The sequence below is a fragment of the Eschrichtius robustus genome, chromosome 7, assembly GCF_028021215.1.
Source record: "Eschrichtius robustus isolate mEscRob2 chromosome 7, mEscRob2.pri, whole genome shotgun sequence".
NCBI classification, from domain to species: Eukaryota; Metazoa; Chordata; class Mammalia; order Artiodactyla; family Eschrichtiidae; genus Eschrichtius; species Eschrichtius robustus.
The window spans coordinates 14,414,394-14,434,194 of NC_090830.1; the positions used below are offsets into that span (position 1 = coordinate 14,414,394).

The 19,801-nt window shown below is 56.0% G+C and overlaps 1 protein-coding gene across 1 annotated transcript in view; it reads left to right on the plus strand.

Moving 5' to 3' along the window:
* PGBD5 (piggyBac transposable element derived 5) overlaps positions 1–19,478 on the plus strand; it is an 86,477-nt gene extending 66,999 nt beyond the window's left edge. The window contains exons 4-7 of the mRNA XM_068548852.1: positions 8,880–9,060; positions 12,499–12,696; positions 17,938–18,043; positions 19,283–19,478. Of these exons, the coding sequence (XP_068404953.1) occupies positions 8,880–9,060; positions 12,499–12,696; positions 17,938–18,043; positions 19,283–19,478 (681 nt within the window). The remainder of the gene's footprint in view (positions 1–8,879; positions 9,061–12,498; positions 12,697–17,937; positions 18,044–19,282) is intronic.
* Positions 19,479–19,801: the final 323 nt, after the last annotated feature.

The following is a 19,801-nucleotide window of genomic DNA, read 5'->3' on the forward strand; positions in this document are numbered from 1 at the left end:
CCATAAGTTTGTTTTCTATGTCTGTGAGTCTGTTTCTATTTTGTAAATAAGTTCATTTGTATCACTTTTTTAGATTCCATATATAAGCAACATCATATGATATTTGTCTTTCTCTGTCTGACTTACTTCACTTAGTATGATAATCTCTATGTCCATCCATGTTGCTGCAAATGGCATTATTTCATTCTTCTTTATGGCTGAGTAGTATTTCTTTTCTTTCTTCTTTAAGAAAGCATTCTATTTTTTTTAAATTAATTAATTAATTTATTTATTTTTGGCTGCGTTGGGTCTTCGTTGCTGCGCACAGGCTTTCTCTAGTTGCAGCGAATGGGGGCTGCTCTTCGTTGCGGTGCATGGGCTTCTCATTGCTGTGGCTTCTCTTGTTGCGGAGCACGGGCTCTAGGCACGTAGGCTTCAGTAGTTGTGGTTCGCAGACTCAGTAGTTGTGGCTCGTGGGCTCTAGAGCACAGGCTCAGTAGTTGTGGTGCATGGGCTTAGTTGTTCTGCGACATATGGGATCTTCCTGGACCAGGGCTCGAACCCGTGTCCCCTGCATTGGCAGGCGGATTCTTAACCACTGCGCCACCAGGGAAGTCCCTGAGTAGTATTCCACTGTATATATGTACAACATCTTCTTTATCCATTCATCTGTCGATGGACATTTAGGTTGTTTCCATGGCTTGGCTGTTGTAAATAGAGCTGCTCTGAACATTGGGGTGCATGTATCTTTTCGAATTAGAGTTTCCTCCGCAATCCGTCATTTTGAAAGACAGACTCACCGATTATTTGAGCTTTGGGATAAGACAAAGCAAGGTTCTTGTAAGGTGCTGGAGAAGACGGGGTAGAAAACAGTCTCAGTGCACAAGCCCTTCCTGGCCGTGGTCCTGGTGAGAGGTGACCTGAGAAAACACTGGTAGTGAAAACCATCCACAAGGTGATGGCATGGAGACTTTGCTGGAAAACCAGGCTGCTGAGCCAAGGATGGCATAAGGCAGCACGTCCAGTGGAACTTTCCGTGAGGATGGAACGTCCTGTATCCATGGGCTCCATCACGGCAGCCACTAGCCACATGGGACTGCTGAGTACCTGACCAGTGTGACTGAGGAATTGAATTTTTCATTGTACTTAATTTCAGCTAATTTAAATTAAAACAGCCCCATGTATCTAGAGGCTACAGCACAGATAGGGAGCTTTGCCATAAAAAAAAAAAATCACTTCTGTGTACACGACTTGCACGTAAAGACAGTGGCCTTGAGAGGTACAGAGAGTAGTACTATCCTTACAAATGAGGAAATCAAGGCTCAGAGCAATTAAGTAACTTGCCCCAAATCACACAAGCCGGTAAACGGCAGAGCCCTTGCCCATCGAATCCAGGGCTTCCGCCCTCATCGTCTCCTGGTGGCAGACTCCGTTCCTCTCGAGGTGAGTGAACATCCTTTAAACTTGATGGCTCTCACGCATGGCCGTCCCCCCGCACGGGTGACAGCCCCACCCATCTCCATGTGCCTGTTCCGCGTGGTCTCCATGAGTGCGGCCCCTGCACTCTTGTGCTGTTGCCCCACTGCTGGGATTACAGCCTACACCTGCTCTGTGCGCCGTAGTCCCTGATGAGTGACTTCCCCGTCCCCAGGTATGCCCTCCACCAGCCGTGGAAAAGCCCGATTCTCTTCTGTTGTGCAAGAGAAGTAGGGCCAGTGGTCAAGACCAGCAAAGCCCAGGGACAGCTTAGTGGAAGCGTCGGCTAGTGCATCTTCATGACCCTTGGGTCCATCCGTGATGGCAGCTGTCACCAGTGTTCTTTTGGGGGAGGCGGTGATGAACTAGGTCCCACCTCTCGAGGTCTTGGGGCATTTCAGAAGTAGGGCTAAGATAGACAGTCACGTGGTGCAGGCATCTCCCAAGGCATTACCACTGTACTCCATGTTTCCTAAGATTCTTTCTGTTACGCTGTCAATAAAAAATACACAACATTAGTAATAACATCCTGGGGCAAAATGTAATACCATATGATATCATATATCTATCAATTTTCTTCCTTCTCTTTCTAAATCTGTATATGAAAAAGTTAATAAATCCTAGGAGGAAGAAGAACTTTTTTGTAGGAAGAGTGAAAAGCTTGGCAACCTTTTGATTGAAAGATGCATTTTTCTGCCCTAACGACACTTGTCAAACGAGCTTGTAGCTCAGAGGGGAACGGTCTCAACCGCAAATTCCATTTTACGCAGTGATGGAAGCTCCCCCTTGCCCCTACCTGCTGGAGGAGGAGCTATTGTAGAGTGATGGTGCTATCTGCGTGCGTGGACGGAGAGGGAGAACGTTTGAAAAGCCAGCGAGGCAGCAATTACACATTTAAGTGAGTGGCGTTTCCTTGGCCGCCGGCGCAGTGTATGGGTGTGTGGGGGCGCTCAGTGGGGCTGCCTCTGTCGGGGTGCTGATGGGATTGTCTGAGGCGGGCTTTCAAATCCGCGCACGATCGGCTGCCTGTCTTCAGCAGTTGGAGCAATGGCGTGTAGTTGGGGTACGGTTCCATGGGAGCTTATGACTTTTTTCATAGAGTCATAGATTCATTCATCCAACTCAGGGGTACAGGTTCACGTCTTAGACCAGCTAAAGTTATTCAGTCAAAGCAAACCCAGACCAGTGAGAGCTGGACCAGGCTGACCCAGCGGCACTGGTCAGGCAGGTTGAGTCCTTGTGTGGCCTTTTGACTGCCCAGTTTAACAGTTCATTGGAAACCGTGCCCCTCAGCTGGGACTTCTGAGGTTACTATTTTTGTAGATCATATTTTTTTTTTTTTAAGGACTTTTTGACGTGGACCATTTTTAAAGTCTTTATTGAATTTGTTACAATACTGCTTCTGTTTTATGTTGTGGTATTTTTGGCCCCGAGGCTTGTGGGATCTTAGCTCCCTGACCAGGGATCGAACCCGCACCCCCTGCATTGGAAGGCGAAGTCTTAACCACTGGACCGCCAGGGAAGTCCCTATTTAGATCCTATTTTATATTCGCTTTAAAGATAAACTCACCTTACCTTCTAGTACTGAGCGCCATAATTCAAGACCCTCCTTGGACGCCTATTGATGCCACGTTTTGGCCTCAGGCTTCTTCCAGATTTCCTGATAGGAACAGGGAGACGTCTGACCCCATACCTCTCCCCTTCTCCTGATGGAGCAGCTAAGTGTCTACTCCTTGGGAAGGAACTGGCTGGAATCTGCGGAAACGCCAGTGTGCAGACTTGCCTATGTGGCCGTATGAAGCTAGGTCATCTGAGATGGTCCTGTAACACCACCACACGTCATGGCTTTTGGAGAGATGTGTTATCCCAGGGAAGAGGCTGTCATCACCTCCAGGTGTGGGCTTAATGCAGTGCATATTAACAAACGCTAACTGATGCGGGGCTGTCTCAGGAATAGATACGAGTTCCGCGTGGGCCTATGCTTGGGTAACCCTGATGGGGGGTGGGGGTCCTTCTATAATTATATTTAGTTTGTGTTTTTTATTAAATTGGATTGTGTGTTTAGCAGCCAAAACAAAAATCTCCAAATATCTATAATTGCAACACATAAAAATAGCCATTTAAGGATATAGTCAACATATCTACACACACACACACACGCGCGCGCGCGCACACAAAGATTGTACCAAGGCAGCGTTCCCAGCAGTGATGAACACTCCCAAACCCTCACCAGTGTGGGGTGTTTGGGTAGGTGGGTTTCACTGCTGGTCTCCGCACGTTGTACATGGAATCAGTCTATTTTCAGGGAATAAAGCTGACATCATCAACTTGACTTTTACATCAACAACTTTATGACATCATCACCACCCTACTGGTTTTATTACTGAGATGGGGGAGCATTCCCTTCATCAGCCATGGTGTTTGGGTCCGTCAGGTGCATAGGCACGCGGCTGTTGAAACGCTGTGCCCCCGTGGGTGGCAGGCGGAATCGAAGACGCCCACAGGTTCCTGCCCCCGTGTAATGACCCCAGCTCTTCACTCAAACGCTGATCTAGGTGTTGCTGTGGAGGGAGTTTGATTTTGCGGGTATAATTATGGTCGTAAAACCGCTGATTTTAAAAAGGAAATGATGCCAGGTGGACCTGACCTAACGAGGTGAGCCTTTAAAAGGAACAGGGCTCTCCTTGGCAAAGGGGCTGGAAGCACAGGAGGGTTTCAACCCAAGGGAGAGTCTCCACTGCCGGCTCTGAGGATGGAGGGGCCCCTGGGGGGAGAGGGCAGGGGCCTCTAGGACCTGAGAGCCCCCCCGGCTCGTGCCAGCAGGGGACGGGGCACCCACAGCCAGCGATGCTGATTGATTGCAGCCCCGAGGTAACCTGAGCAGAACCTTGCCCGTGCCCTGCAGAGCCGGAGTGCCAGCGGGTGTTGCATAAGCCACTAGGCTTGTGGTGACTCGTGACCCAGCAAAACAGAAGCAGCAAGTGCACGATGTGTCGACATTTGAGTATGGATATCTGTCCAGAAATATTGAATAAGTTGCATGAGGAGAGGACAGTTGTGTGTGTGAAGGTAGAAATCGTCCTTTAGACTGGATTTTAAATAACGTGTAGTTAGAAACAGAATTTCTGTTTCAGTTCTGCCTCGAGCCCCGCTGTGGCCTTGGAGGAGTCACCAGCGTCCTCGGGTGTCCCCCCGGTCACTGCTTTCCAGCTGGGCTGGTGGGCCTTCTTGAGCCCTCCCTCCTCTTCCAGGTGCCCTCCCCCCCTTCCCCTCCACGCCTCCCTGTGAGCCCCTCCTCCGCGGCCCGCCCCCGAATGCTGGCGACCCAGGGGCCTGGCTCAGCCTCTGTCACCCACAGGCGCCGACTCTTCCCCTGTATCCGCCCGCCTGACCGTCTCCTCTTTCCACCTTCTTCTGTGCGTGGCTGCTGCCCGACGGCCCTCAGCGCCTGAGACGCAGCGCGATCACACCTGGGCCCACACGTCCCGCCTGCACCACCTCCCGCCTGGGCCCACGCGTCCCGCCTGCACCACCTCCCGCCTGGGCCCACGCGTCCCGCCTGCACCACCTCCCGCCTGGGCCCACGCGTCCCGCCTGCACCACCTCCCGCCTGGGCCCACGCGTCCCGCCTGCACCACCTCCCGCCTGGGCCCACGCGTCCCGCCTGCACCACCTCCCGCCTGGGCCCACCTCCCGCCTGGGCCCACGCATCCCGCCTGGGCCCACGCGTCCCGCCTGCACCACCTCCCGCCTGGGCCCACCTCCCGCCTGGGCCCACGCATCCCGCCTGGGCCCACGCGTCCCGCCTGCACCACCTCCCGCCTGGGCCCACGCGTCCCGCCTGCACCACCCCCGCCTGGGCCCACGCGTCCCGCCTGCACCACCTCCCGCCTGGGCCCACCTCCCGCCGGGGCCCACGCCTCCCGCCTGCACCACCTCCCGCCTGGGCCATGGCTTCGCGGCCTCCGTGTGCTCCTCCCTCGCCCACCCGCCCAGGGCCTACGGCTCCGCAGCATCAGGGGATCGGTGCCGAGGCGCCACAGCACTTTAGGGGCCTGCGACGCTGTTTCTGTTTCTCTTAAAATCAGAAGGGACAAAATAACGACCTTGTAAGTTGCAGGAAGTGCTTCGACGTGTTAATACTTCTCTTTATGCCGATGCAGTTGGAAAATATAATTTCAAATACTTTTTCACCGAGGAAGAGGCCCGTGGGAGCAAAAGGGCCCACGAAAGTCACAAGGCAGTCCTGACGCCACGCCGTTTTGCGGAGTGACGACGTTTGCCCTGAAGGGGGCACGCGTCCCCTTGCCCGCGGCCTGGCAGGTAGGGGAGGTACTTTGAGACACGACCTCAGGGGATGTCTCGCAGCTCTGGGGCCTGGGAAGGGCTGTACATCACTGCTAACTGGGAGCTGGCGCCTCGGCCCTCTTCTGCCCTGACGGGTGAGTCTGAGACAGGACGGCCCTCCCTTGCCTTCAGCTCCTGGCTGACATACCTTGGTGCATGTCTTGTGATGAGCAGAAGTGACCAGTCCCTCGGAGCCGTGTGAGGGATCCACTGCCCCCTGGCCGGGCGCTCCGGTTCCCTTCCCAGCATTGTCCCAACAGGGACTGTGGCAGGTCCTCACCGCCCCTGCGTGCCACCCCTTCCCCACCCGCCGACCCCGAGGACATCCACGCTTCCAAAGAGGGTGGGGGCGGGACGGGGGATGACACCAGTCTGTGCAGCTGAGTCTGGTCTGGAAATCAGGGGGGTGATGTTTTGAAGGCATCTCATATCCAGAAGCCTGGAGAACCCACCTTCCAAACCACTGACTTTATTGCTGGAAAGGAGTTTATAAGACTCTGGCTCACGCGATGCCTCAGCTGGGAAAGCGGTTGGTGAGAAAGACGTGATTCTCTCCAGGTTATTATTAGATCCAGGAGAGAAGCGGTGCTCTCTGAATTTAGACTCCGACACCCTTTGCTCTTAGGACTGAAGCAGGGGAAGGCTGTGCTTCTGGTGTCGGTCGCCCTGCGATGGCCACGCTTAGTCTTGCTGGCTCCAGCTCATCGTCTCATGAGTCAAGGGCTACACGCTCATAGGGGGCGGGGCGTGGTCTTATGTGCCGCTTTGTTGGGGCATCTGAACTTGGCATCTGTGTGGTTCTGAACCGTCCTCTGACACTGGCATACACCCCCTGAAGTTGAAGCTCAGACCTCCCAAGGGGCCACCAGCTTGTCCTGGAGCCTCTCTGAGGCCACGCATTCAGTGTTTGGACGGCTCTGAGTGTTAGTAAGGGCTCTGATGCTTGCAGATCTGTTTTCTGTTTGTATGCATTCATCTTGGTTCTGCCTTAGAGAGATCTTAATCATCATTCCATGACACAGCTCTCTAGCCAAAGAAAAGTTCTTGGAGTCCTCTGTGCTCCTCTGTGGTTCTTTGTCACGGCAGCCCTAGCCAACTAATATGCCGACCACCACCCTTCTCTTTACACCTTGGAAAGTGTGGTGTCCTGGAGATGCAGTGTCATGATGTGACCAGGGAAGGATGAGATACTCACCACCCTGGTTTTTAATGCGGGTCAAGATCACTTAGGCCGGTCATGGTATCTGAGGCTTGCAGTTGGCCATCTCCAAGGGTTTAGTGTTTGTTTGTTTTCCAGAAGTATTCTTGTTAAGTCACGTTTCTTGCATCCTGTACTAGATGCAGTTAGGTTTTTGAACTTGGTTGCAGGATTTTGCATTTAATCCTATGAAATGTTGCCTGCCTTGGGCAGAGTATGCCACGGTCTGCCCGTCTCTCAGGGGACTTTGGAAGCCACCTGGGGTGTCATCAGGGTTGGCCTGAGAGTTTCCAGCAACACACCTTCTATTCCCTGGTGAGAATCCTCGGTGTGTGTAGCCGGACGATTGCCTTTCGAGGGACACATGGGACAAAACTAACTGTCCCCAGGTAGGTTTGGGGACACAGTGCCCAGTGTGGCTGTGCCAGCAGTTCAGGCAGGATACCTGGGAGGGGCTGTGAGTCAGAGCTGGCACTGGTGCAGAACCCACGGTGGGCGCCGCAGGACCGGACTTTGCTGAAGGAGAGCAGGCGGGTTCTGAGGAGACATCCTTGCTCGGTCGCAACCTCACGTGACACGTGGCCAAGACGATTGGCTTCTCTATAGCAGTGCTTTACTCTCTATCAGAGAGGTTCCTCCTGGGAATGAGGTGGTGAAGGCATAAAGACCCCCAAATAAAGTGTTGGGGTCCTGCTGCGTGATCCCACTGTTGCCTGCCAGGCTGCGGGCAAGTCGGTCCTCCCCGGGGACGTCTCAGGTGAGTATTCGGGACAGAATTAGCCTTCGAGGATGAGCTGCTTTTAGAGAAAGACCTACACCGCCTGCTGTTCGTCTGCCTCAGGAACCTCAGACACTGTGTTTTGCGAGTAATCATCCGCAGCCGTTTGTCTGAGGGCGGTACCGTGGACCTGCCGGTCCTCTCTGTACCCGCCCTCGGTTGTGCTCAGTCTGCACGGACGGGCCTGCCCTCAGCAGTTCTGTGCCTCAGAGGACAGTCAGGGTGAGCCCTGTCGCCCATCAGCTGCCGGGCGTGGTCCCTGAGCAGTGTGACGGGCACACTGAGCACTGTCTGTGGACCGCTGCCAGCAAAGGCACCCGGAACATTCCATGAGAAGAACTGTTCTCCCTAAAGGAGGACAGTGGTTAATACCCGTATGGTAATTCTGCGTGGCTCAGTCAGCCATAGGGAGGACCACACACTCCTTGACTCCGTTCCCGCTTCCCGCACCCACCTCTTAGATGATATGATGATCCTGGAGGATGTTCACGGGCAGATTTTAAAATTATTGAGTACTAATTCCAGCACACCCTTGCTGGTCCTGGGACGGCAGGTGAGTTTTAAATCCCCGATCCTGTCCCCTCCTCTGCAGTATGAAGTCAATATTACCCCTTCTGCCCACATGGTGATTACAGTAAAGAGTAAGGTGGTAATTGTGGATGTGCTTTGTGAATTAAAAAGCTGTATTCAAACGGAAAGTGCACGGATATGTTTATCCCTTACAGTTGAAGTAGCCTTTACTTCTGTTTACTGTGAACATGACTCCTGTGCTTCAGAATGGGGGGGATGTGTTTGCTTTTGATCTCAGCTGCCAGATTCATTACTTGTAACAGTTTGACCTTTTCCTTCTTTACCCTGACATTTCTAAACTGCAGAGTCTGGGGCTGAGGCACCAGGCTGATGGGCAGCCTTGGGAGTGACTGGTGGCCTCTGTGGGCCACGGAGATGCTGGGATCGGTGGGGACTGTGGAACCGGAAGCCCGAGGAGGGGTGGCTTTCCCACACACCCGGCCCGGAGACGGAAGCCTGTGCTTCCAGAATGGTTGGGCCCCTGCCCGACCCTGCTGTGAGCTCACTGACCCTTGTGTGTTTCTGATGCAGATTTACGTCCACCTGAAGGAAGGCGGGGGCCCTGACGGGCTGGACGCGCTGAAGAACAAGCCGCAGCTGCACAGCATGGTGGCCAGGAGCCTGTGCCGGACCGCGGCCGGGAAGAACTACATCATCTTCACCGGGCCCAGCATCACCAGCCTGACCCTGTTTGAGGAGTTTGAAAAGCAAGGTTTGGCAAGTGGGGAGCGGGTCTGGGCGTGGTCCCCCGCCCCCGAGAAGTGGTGGGCAAGGCTGGGGATGCAGGCGAGTGGCGGGCAGCACAGAGCACAGGTTGCCGGGTGGGGAGGCCCTCCCCCAGGGCGACAGGTATGCCAGCCTGCCGGCTGCCTGCACCCTCCTGGGCACCGGAGGTCTGGAGGGAGACCAGACTCGTGGTCTGGGGGACAGGTCAGTTCAGGTCTTCTGGGCACATCTCTTTGTGTCCTTTGTGGTAAGGCCATGGCCATCTGAGGAGTCTTCCTAGTGTTTTAGTCCATTCAGGCTGCTATAACAAAGTACCACAGAGTGGGTGGTTTATAGACCACCCTATAAATCCTTTTTAGTTCCTATAAATAGGAATTCATTGCTCACAGCTCTGGAGGCTGGATGTCCAAGGTCGGGGTGCCAGTGTGGTCGGGTGAGGGCCCTCCTCCAGGTTGCAGACTTCTCCCTGTGTCTTCACATGGTGGAAGGGACTAGGGAGCTCTGTAGGGACTCTTTTATAAGGGCACTAATCCCATTCATGAGGGCTCCACCCTCATGACCTAAGCACCTCCCAAAGGCCCACCTCCAAATAGCATCACTTCAGGCATTAGGTTTTCAACATAGGAATTTGGGGTGCGGGGGACACAAATGTTAAATCCGCAGCACCAAGGCACAGCTCCTACTAAGACTCTTAGGAAGTCTGAACTCCCCACCCCGGTCTGTAATGTGGCCCCTTCCAGCTGGCCAGAGAATTGTGTGCATTAATACAGGCAGCAGTACAATGGGCCTCAGAAAGGTGTTAGTTCCCCTCAGTGCTAAGATGCCTGGTTCGTTTGTTGCAAAGATAGGGCAAGCCTTCCAGGGCTCTGGCAGAAATGGGGCTATAGAGACAGACCTGGGCCGAGTCAGGAAGCCCCATGGCAGGTTGTATCTGCCTTCACTTCGTCCTACATCTGGGATTTATATCCAGTCCACTCGGGAGAAACACAGAAAGCCCCCACTCAGCTACTCCAGACACTGGAATTGCAGACCTGTTGCTTAGCAACAGATCTGATGTCTGGCCTTAAAACCAAACCTTCTCTGGACTTCCCTGCTGGTCCAGTGGTAAAGAATCCGCCTTCCACTGCAGGGGATGTGGGTTCAGTCCCTGGTCAGGGAACTAAGATCCCACGTGCTGCAGGGCAACTAAGCCCGTGCACAAGTACTGAGCCCACACGCCTCAACTAGAGAGCCTGCGTGCTGCAACTAGAGAGAAGCCTGCATGCTACAACTAAGACCCGATGCAGCCAAAAAAAAAAAGAAAAGCAAACCCTCTCAAGTAACGGGGAGCCCACAGCTTCCAACCTGTGGCCTCAGCCTGGACCCTGTGCTCTTGCTGGCCTCGGCTGCGTCTTACTCATCTGTAAGTCTGGTCCCAGCAGGGCTCAGGGTTTAATTGTTGAGAGAATTCCGTGTGGAGAGGTCAGACTATGTGAAGAGGGGCCATGGAGTCAAGTTGGAGAAAACTGGCCCTGACGCACGTTAACCCAGCACAGTGGGTGCCCGTGTCAGAGCGTGGGGTGAGAGCCAGGGCTGCCGTGCCCGCTGGCCCGCTCGTGCGGGTCCCAGGGTGAGTGTCACGTGCATGGCCCCCGGGGTTCCCAGAACTGCGCCCCACAGCGTCTGTGTGCCCTGCAGGCCCGCTCCCTGCCCCACACCGCGGGTGTCCCTGTCTCCTGGACCAAGAGTCGCATGACGTAGTCAGGACCCGCTTGTAGCACGTGGGCTGGTGGGGTGCTGAGTGAGGACGCCAGAGGCTTCCCTGAGAGCTGGGCTGCTGGCCTGGGCCCCCCCCGCACGGGGAATTAGCGGAGGGTGGAGGAGAATCTTCCAGTGGGAAGAAAATAATTAGACGTGGAATTTGAAGTTTTCCGAGAGCAGACAAAGATTTCTTCGGCTGTTTGTTAGAAACATCTGAGGCTGTGAGCCCTCCCACACGACCTCCTGGGCTTCCCCTGTGGTGACCGACACGCGGGGAGGTTGTCTCCACGTCGCTCACGGATGGCTGCCCCCACCCGCAGGGACTCGGACCGCCTCGTCTGGCCTGGTGCCCCCAGGGGCGTCTAACGGGCAGGGCAGCCGGGGTTGAAGACAGGAGTCCCCGCTGAGTCTGGCTGTCCCTCCTGGGCGCACAGAGACTGCTCTGTAAAATAATAGCCAGGAACGATATTCACGCAAGAATGGCCGTTTTCATAAATAAACTTGCGTGCTGCCGGATTCTCTTCTTCCCCTGTTAGGAGAAGGCAGCTGCTCTTTGGGTGGTTGGGTTCACCGAGCCCGATGGGCGATTTAAAACACTATCCTCATTCGTCTAATCCTCTGCCCTGTTTTGAAGACAGGTTCTTCTTAAATCTCAAGGCCAGCGGAGTCTGGGTGGTTGGATCTGTAGAGGTGGGAGCCGCAGGGAGCCCTCTTCTTTCTGGCAGCAAGACCGGGCCTGCCCCCCGCCGCCCGCGGGTGTTATTCCTCACCCACTGCTGCTTCTGGGGCGGCGAGGAGGACAGGAAGTCATCAGCCGTCCTTCCAGCATGGGGGTGGGAAGCAGTGGTGAGGAGAGCATGGGCCTGGAACATGTGCCCATAGTGTCTGCCCGGAGGGGCGGACTGCTCCCGGGTCTTCAGTCAAAGTGCCCCATCACGTGTCCCCCCCCCCCCCCGGGTGTGGGGAGGGGCGGGCTTCCCCGCGGCTTCCTGGGCGGGGAGGGGGGGAGCCGGGGACCACGAACGGGGAGGGCTGGGAAAGACCTCGAGTCCCGGCGGAATCTAGAGAAGGCTCCTTGTTCCTGCTGGTCTCTGCCTGCGGGGCCTCCTGCCCCGTGGAACGTGCTGGGCGTCGAGGCCCCTCAGGAAGCTCCGCCACCCAGGGGCCCCGCGCGTACAGCACAGGCAGGACCCCGTGTAGCGCGTGTCCTGTGATGACGCCCTGCCTCCTCTGTCTTTCACTTGGCTGCACGCGGCCAGGGCTGCCCGGGTGCCCGGCGAGTCTTGGTGAGGGGGGGTGTGACTGGCTGGGTCAGGCTTAGACGGCAGACAGACCTGTGCTAACGATGCCCGTCTCTGCCCGCCCAGCTGGGAGCCTGCAGTGCCGGTGCATCGCATGTGCTCAGAAGTTTCTAGAAGCAGGTGGGAGGTTGGGTCCTCGGGCTCAGCCCTGTGCTGGCAGGTAGCCAGCCCTCTGGCCGCGAGAGCGGCCGTTGTTACTGCCGACGCCCTGCTTGCGTTAGCTCTTCCCTGTGATCTTAGTACGTACGGAAGTTGGGGGCGGCAGCACATCTGGGATGAAAGCCCCCAGACTTCACCATCTCTTCTAGAGGGGCCCCCTGAGGGCCGAGCCCGGGGGTGTCGGGGGGAGCCGCCCTGAGGCCGTGCGGTCCGTGTCCCCGCAGGGATCTACTGCTGCGGGCTGCTCAGCTCCAGGAAGAGTGACTGCACCGGCCTGCCGCCCTCCATGCTGAGCAGCCCGGCCTTGCCGCCCGCCCGGGGCCAGCACAGCATCCGGATGAAGGGGAGCATGTCCCTGATCTGCTGGTACAACAAGGGGCACTTCCGCTTCCTGACCAACGCCTACTCGCCCGTGCAGCAAGGTGGGCACGCGGTGGGCCCCGGGGCAGGGGTGTGGGTGAGCTCTGGCGTCGGGTGACCCCCGCCCCTCTTCGGCTCTGGGCCGCAGGGTGACGGCTGCTGCCTTTTGCGGGGCGGCAAGCGCTTCCTGGGCCCGCAGGCTGTCCGCTGCCTGGGACCTGCCAGCCGTCAACAGAAGCCGTGAGGCTGGCATTTGCAGGTCCCCCAGGTCGTACGCGGTGTGATTAATAGGCTCCGTTTGAACGGTATTTACATGATCGTCATCTAGGATTCTGTGAAAAATCTGTTCTGATGGGAGGGGGGAAAAGAAAGTCCACCATTCTTATCTTTAAAATGTCTTCCTTAGAAGTTAATCGCTTGCGTTGGGTTTTTGGGGGGTTCAGTTTGTATCATCATTGATTTTCCTTGGGATTTAAAATCCATTGCTAACAAGGGGATTCATTTAGCAAGGAGCCTTATATTTAAGGGAAACTACAGCTCAAACACGATTAAACAACAGAAAAGGAAATTGCAGTGACAAAGGGACCCTTTACAAAAATATTTATCGTTCCGTAGTGTATTTGAAAAGTCCCTTGTGTTCCTTTACTTTAAGACATCTTTCCTCTTCTCTATTAAAGGAACACTGCCAAGGAGCTCAGGGGTGTGCGATGTGTGTGTGTGTCTGTGTGTGCGTGGTATGTGTGTATGTACGTGGTATGTGGGTGTGTATTTAGTGCCTCTTGTTCATTTATTCCCATCCTTCACCCCACGCACACACCTAAGTTGTGTTACATTTCAGTGGAGATTGCAATCGAGGGACTCAAGCACGTGGGTGTCGTTACCCCACTTATGTGTAGGGGGTGGAGAAAGCTGCCCCCCCCCCTCGAGTGCTATGTCAAGGGCACTTAGAGGAGAGGTTTGGAATTGACCTTGTCAGCTGAAGGCCAGTTTGAATTGGACTTCTGCTCTCTTGCGGTTGGGGCCTCGGGGCCAGAGTGTCTCTAGGAACAGGTGTGGGTGTAGGGCATGGGAGCTGCTTCCCACCAAGTTACGTTAAGTGATAGCCTCTGAAACGATGTCCCGAAGCAAGGACTTCTCACTTGTCTGAGCTGGGTGAAATGAGGTAGCAGAGAACAGACCGCATCTGGGGAGGTTAGGGAGAAGCCTGCAATAGGATTGAAGATGACACACCTGAAAACCCCGATATCAAGGACTGGGACCCTTAAATCGGGCACCAAGGGAAGGAGGCAGGAGGCTGTTGAGGGAAGATGAGAAAATTGGGAGGGGTGATTTTTAAATACGCCGAAACTAGTATTTGTGTTCAATTCCGTGATAGTTTTCTGAAGTACGTACTCTATTATACATCACGCAGCCCCCGACCCTAGTCGCCCTTGAAAATCCCATGGAGTGTGTCCACAGCCTGGCCACAGACCGACCCCCACCGCCAGGCCCCTGGGCCCCCCCAGGGCCTGTGGACACTGGGAGCCCGGCAGGTGAGAGGAGACCCTGGGTGCGGCCAAGGGGGCTCGCAGAGCGGAGGCCGTGTGGCCGGCACGCTCCCCACTGAGAATCCTTCTCCTGGTCCACATCCTAGGGCCTCGTTTCTTAATGAAGGGAGGTAGTTTTCCTTTCGGTGTACTTCAAAGACATGATTTTTAAAGACCACCTCGTATTCCATCCTTAGATGTATCATAATTTCTTTATCTTGGCCCCTATGAATGATCCTTTTTTCATAATATGAATAATGATGTAGTGAAGATCTTCATATATAAATCTTCAGGTACATCTTTGATCACTTCCTTTGATCATTTTGATCCTTTGATCACTTCCAAGATAAATCTAAAAGTTGAACGGCTGGGCCAAAGGGTCTGAACGTTTTTAAGGCTGTTGATGCTGTGTTGCCAAAAGGCTGCATTATTGCCGTTGCAGTAGGTTACCAGGGGACCGAGATTCCTCCTGCTTTATCAACACTATTTTTTTTTCTTTTCTAAATTTGTCAATATGATGGCTGAAAAATGCTACAAAATTTTATATATGAATCGCCGTGACTGTTGGTGGGGTTGAACATCTTTTCCTGTGTTTTTAGCTAATTTTCAATGATTTCTTCATGTTCTTGTCAATTTTTCATTTGAAGTATTTGTCTTACGATATTGAAAGCAGATTTTATGCCTATAGCAGATATTTTTCTTCGTTTGTTTTCCCTTTGCTTTTATTTATGGCCAGTAATTTTAACATACAAAGGGTTTTTCATTTCCGCATCGACACAGCTGTCGATCATGTTATTTGCTCTCATGCTTTAAAGCCCCTGCTCTGTCCCAAGGCCAGGTGAGTATAGTTCACTTGGTTGTTTTATAGGGTGATTTTGTGCACTTTGCAGTCATCCACTTGGAATTTATTTTGGTCGTGGCACCAGTTGGGCTGCTACTATTTTTTTTTTCGTTAAGTGGCAAAGGTTGGTTGACCAAGCAGCCCCACCTCTGTACCTGAACCATTTATCAAATAATTCTTTTTTTCCCTACTTATTTTAAATGTCACCCAGCTGACAAAGTCTCCTATATTCTAAAGACTGCTTCTCAGCTTTATACTGTCGTCTACTGTGACCATATTTGTTCTTGTAAAAGATGAGCAGAATTTCAAATTTTAGAAAACATGTAACTAGTTATGGACATTTTAGGGATTGATTGATTATTCTTTACTCCAGATTCTAAGGGAAAATGAGCCCTCTTTCAGAGACTGTGAGCATATGCAGGCTTTTTAAGTTACATGCTGCCATTCATCCAGGGACATATCCCCAGCGAGAACCGCATCTTTTTGCGTTTCTTCTAGAATCCATTTTGAGTCTACCGTCTCGTTGCCATCTCCCTCTTTGCCCACTTAGGGTTCAGATTCCATGAGGCTAATGTGAGTGTGGAATGTCTGCATGGGTCTGTGAGTCAGGTCTTGACTCATTCATTCAGACTTACAGAAGGACGGAAAGAAGGTCAGCCCAGCCAGAAAAAGCCCGGGGAAGGCAGAAGACAGAACTCCCTGGAACATGAAGACACGTGGTCCTCTCATAGGCCCACGTGGACCTACGGTGTCACAGAGGTAGACACGTGGAATAAAGCTGTGCGCAGAGGGTCCCCCACACGGCTGTAAATGTACAGGGTGCACCCAGGAGAGCACGGCATTCCTGGTTATGAGGCCAGCGGACACAATAAATAGCACATCACCTCTTGTCAATATTTCCAATGTCTAAAGCTTTTCAGTCCTCAGAAAAGGATATTATAGGACAGCAGACTTACCCTTTCCAGCTTGAATAGTATCTAAATTCCAAAATTTCAGGAGAGAGGAGCGTGGACTTGTTTATGAACTTGGGGAAATGCTAGAGACTGACGCACACCTGGATTTTGAAACCACTCTCCTGAGATTTCCAGCTGCAATCCTCATGTTGAGTTAAAACGTTCGAAGGGATGGGAAGGAAACGGAGAAGGAAAGCAGGCCTGGCACGGCTGGGTGTGCTGGGACAGCGGCGGCCCTGGAGCTAGTGCCCTGGCTGTGTGGAAGGCAGCAGCTGGAGCTGCAGGCGGGGAGCCCCAGGGGCATGGTGCTGGCCGAGGCCCTCGGACAGCGGGCCTGACCCACTGGGAGCCCTGGTGACTCGGAGTGAGTTGTCCTCCACTTCTGGGAAAAGAACGGAGGGGATTTTATTTCTTTATGGGATGGTCTGATCTGCTCATACCCACGTGGACTCCGGGGAGCCCTAAAGGGGCCTCCTTAGTCCCAGAGGAGGCTGTAGGCGAAAGTCGGGCAAATTAAAATGGAGCTGGAGGTGGGAAACCTCCCAAGGCCATGTGCCTGGGCCGGGGTGTGGAACTGGGGTGTTTGCCCACTTGGACTTGAGGTCGGGCGGGGTGGTGAGCAAAGACACCAGCACAGGTCCCCTCAGGAAGGGTGCTGCAGAGACACAGCCCTCCTTGGAGGCAGGAGCCCAGCCGTGAAGGATGCACGTGCGTCTGCATCACCCGACCATAGAACGTCTCTCTGAGTGGGGAAAGGATCCCTAAGCATCCAGGACCCTGGACCCTCTGGCTGGGCACAGAGGTCCTCTGAGCTTTGGAGGCTTTAGGAAGTGTGTTGCCCGGGTCCTGCCCCGGGCTTCCCCAGACCACAACTCTAGGGGCGGGGCCTGGCTTCTCAGTCTCTCACAAGATGTCCAGGTGCTTCTTCAGTGCAAAAAATCAGTATCTGGGGAGCGGGGTGGGAGACAAAAAAGATCCCGGCTCAGGGCTCAGTCTCAGCAGATGGACCTGTGTGACCATTCTTACTTCAGTTACACCCATTTAAGTAGTGCTGAAAACCCACAGCCCTTTGAATGGCGCTGTTCTCCTAATCACATCGTTCTGCGGGCGGCGGGGATGGGGGCGGGCTGCGCAGAGGAAGCGCTCTGTAATCCCGACCTCGCTCGCACGAGTGTCCTTCCCGCCCCCGCGTCCCCTCCGTGGGCGCAGTGGACGTCCACCCGGGCGGGCGGGGCAGGTCTTGGAAAGCAGGTTGTTGGGCAGCAGGCTGAAGAGGACTGATGATCTCTTTGCTTCTTATGCCCGGTCAGTGGGACGTTTGAATCTTGCCGTGACCTCGGCGAGTGGCCCTGGGACGCAGTTCCATGTGTATTTGGGAGGAAAAGGCGTTTGAAGGCGTGTGAGAGAGGGCGTCCCGGGAGCAGCTGGGTGTACAGGGTTCTGTCCGCGGGGCGAGGCGTGGAAGAGCCTGGGGTCGGGGCAGCTGCTGCGCCTTCTGGCCTCTAGTCTCACCCTCTGCCTTGATGGAGGCGGCAGAGCAGGTGGAAGGGACCCCCGCTCCCTGACCTCGGTGGCCACCTCCCTCCCACCCCCGCTCAGACCCTGGCGGGAGGGGTTGAAGCCCGGGGGAGGGAGGGAGGGAGGGGGAAAGTGGGTCCTGAGCTCCCCCTCTGCTCTCAAGGCCCCATCGGGTGCAGCAGCCCCGCTCCACTTACGGCTGCCTTTGTGCCTCACCACCCGCGGGCCCAGCCGTGGCCTGTGCCGTGGCCTGTGCCGTGGCCCTGCCATGGGCTGTGCCGTGGCCCGTGCCGTGGCCCGGTGTCCTGCGCTCCCCTGAAGCTGCAGTGGTGGTGTTGGTGGTGGTTTCCCTCGATCTCCTCCCCTGCCGTCTGTTTGACAAGCAGGCAGGGGGGAGGGGGGCACATTTTGAACGGGGGTTTGCGGGGGGCAGCTCAGAGGGGACGTCCCGTCTGTTCCCCGCAGGCGTGATCATCAAGAGGAGGAGTGGGGAGATCCCCTGCCCGCTGGCCGTGGAGGCCTTCGCTGCCCACCTCAGCTACATCTGCAAGTACGATGACAAGTACAGCAAGTAAGTGAGCCGGCGCCCCGGCACGGGAGGCCTCGCCACCGAGAACAGAGGGGCCGCTGGGCGGTCAGTGTCCCCAGGTTCAGAGTTGACAACGGGAGAGCCCGAGAGATAAAATCCCGAGCCTGCACCCCCGCCCGCCCTGCCCCCCCAGCCCCCCACCTCCTGCACCGCTGCCCTCTCTGTCCCCTCCCCTCCATCTCAGCCGCTGGCCTGCACCCCACACCCTCTGGGCCCCGGGCGCCGTCGGGCCGGGCCGCGTGTTTTCCGGCACTGGTCCACAACAGGAGGGAAGAAATGATTGCCCTTGAACCTCGGTCTGCCTATGAAATTACTGGGCCTGAGCCTCACAGCCTGGAACAGGGTTGGACTAACCCCAAAGGCGGTGGGCGTTTTCTCAGCCCTCCTTGAGGGGCACGGACGTCCCCCCAGGCTGCTTGCGGGCGGGGAGGCAGCACGTGGTCCTGGGTCTCCTGGAAAAGCCCGGGCGTGAGAGGGAGCCCCGCTGCGCAGGGAGTCACTGGACGGTCTCCGCGGAGCCTGCGGCGTGCCTGGCGCCTCGCGGGCCTGCGCGGTGGCTCCAGGGGAATCGGCACGATTGCGCGAATGGACATCCGCGGCCGCCCTGGCTGGGCGTCTCGGTGGTGCCGAGGCTACTGGCCCCCGGGGTGCAGAGACACACGTGCAGACGGAGGACGCGGCGCAGGGACGGGTCCTGAGTTGGCCGTCTGGGGGGAGCGCCGTCCTCCGTCTCGGGGCAGAGGAGGCCTCCCTCCGAGGGGAGGCGGGGGTGGTGAAGAGACACGCACAGAGCTGCGGGCGGACGAGGCGCCAGATGGCTCGGGATGTGCCGCACTTGAGCAGGGCCCTCGGCGACCCGGGGAGCCCCTCGGCGACCCGCGGAGCCCCTCGGCGACCCGGGGAGCCCCTCGGCCCGGTTCCCTCCAGAGCTCCGGGCTGCACCGCAGAGGCCTGGCCCCTGGTCTCGGTGTCCCCTGTGGTGACCCGCCTCCTCCCACCTGACCTTTGATAGGGGTTGTTGGCACGTTCAAGTTCGGTTCACGGGGCCGAGCCTCAGAGAGAGGCTGCCCCGCCCTCCCGCCCCTCCCCACAGCCGGGTTCCCGCCGCCGCGCCCCCTGCGGCATCTCGCTGACCCCGATGAGGCCTTTCGGGGATGTCTCTCCTGCACGGGGTCCCCGGACACCGTCTGAGTCAGCCTCCTTGCCGTTCTGTCCTCCTAGGTATTTCGTTTCTCATAAAGCAAACAAGACGTGGCAACAGGTGTTCTGGTTTGCCGTCAGCGTCGCCGTCAACAACGCCTACATCCTGTACAAGATGTCAGAGGCCTACCACGTGAAGAGGTACAGCCGGGCCCAGTTCGGGGAGACACTCGTGCGAGAGCTGCTGGGCCTGGAGGACACCTCTCCGAGCCTCTGATGCCGCGGGCGCGGCCCAGGTTAGGTAAGGACCGGGTCCAGGGAGGGGCGGGGGAGCCTGACGTCCGACCCGCCGGCCAGAGACCCGGAGACGCCCTGCGTGGGGCTGCGGCCCGGGAGGGGTGCTCAGGGCCTCTGGAGGGACCAGGACGGACCTGGTCAGAGGATGGCGCCACCCCGCTTTCCACGCAAAGAAGAGCACGGCCTCCCTCCGGAGAGCGGGGCATCCTGCAGATGTGGCCCCGAGCCAGACCCTCCGTGCAGCCAGCGCGGGGCATGGAGGGCACCCTCACGACGCCCCGGAGGCCGCGGGAGAGCCCGCTC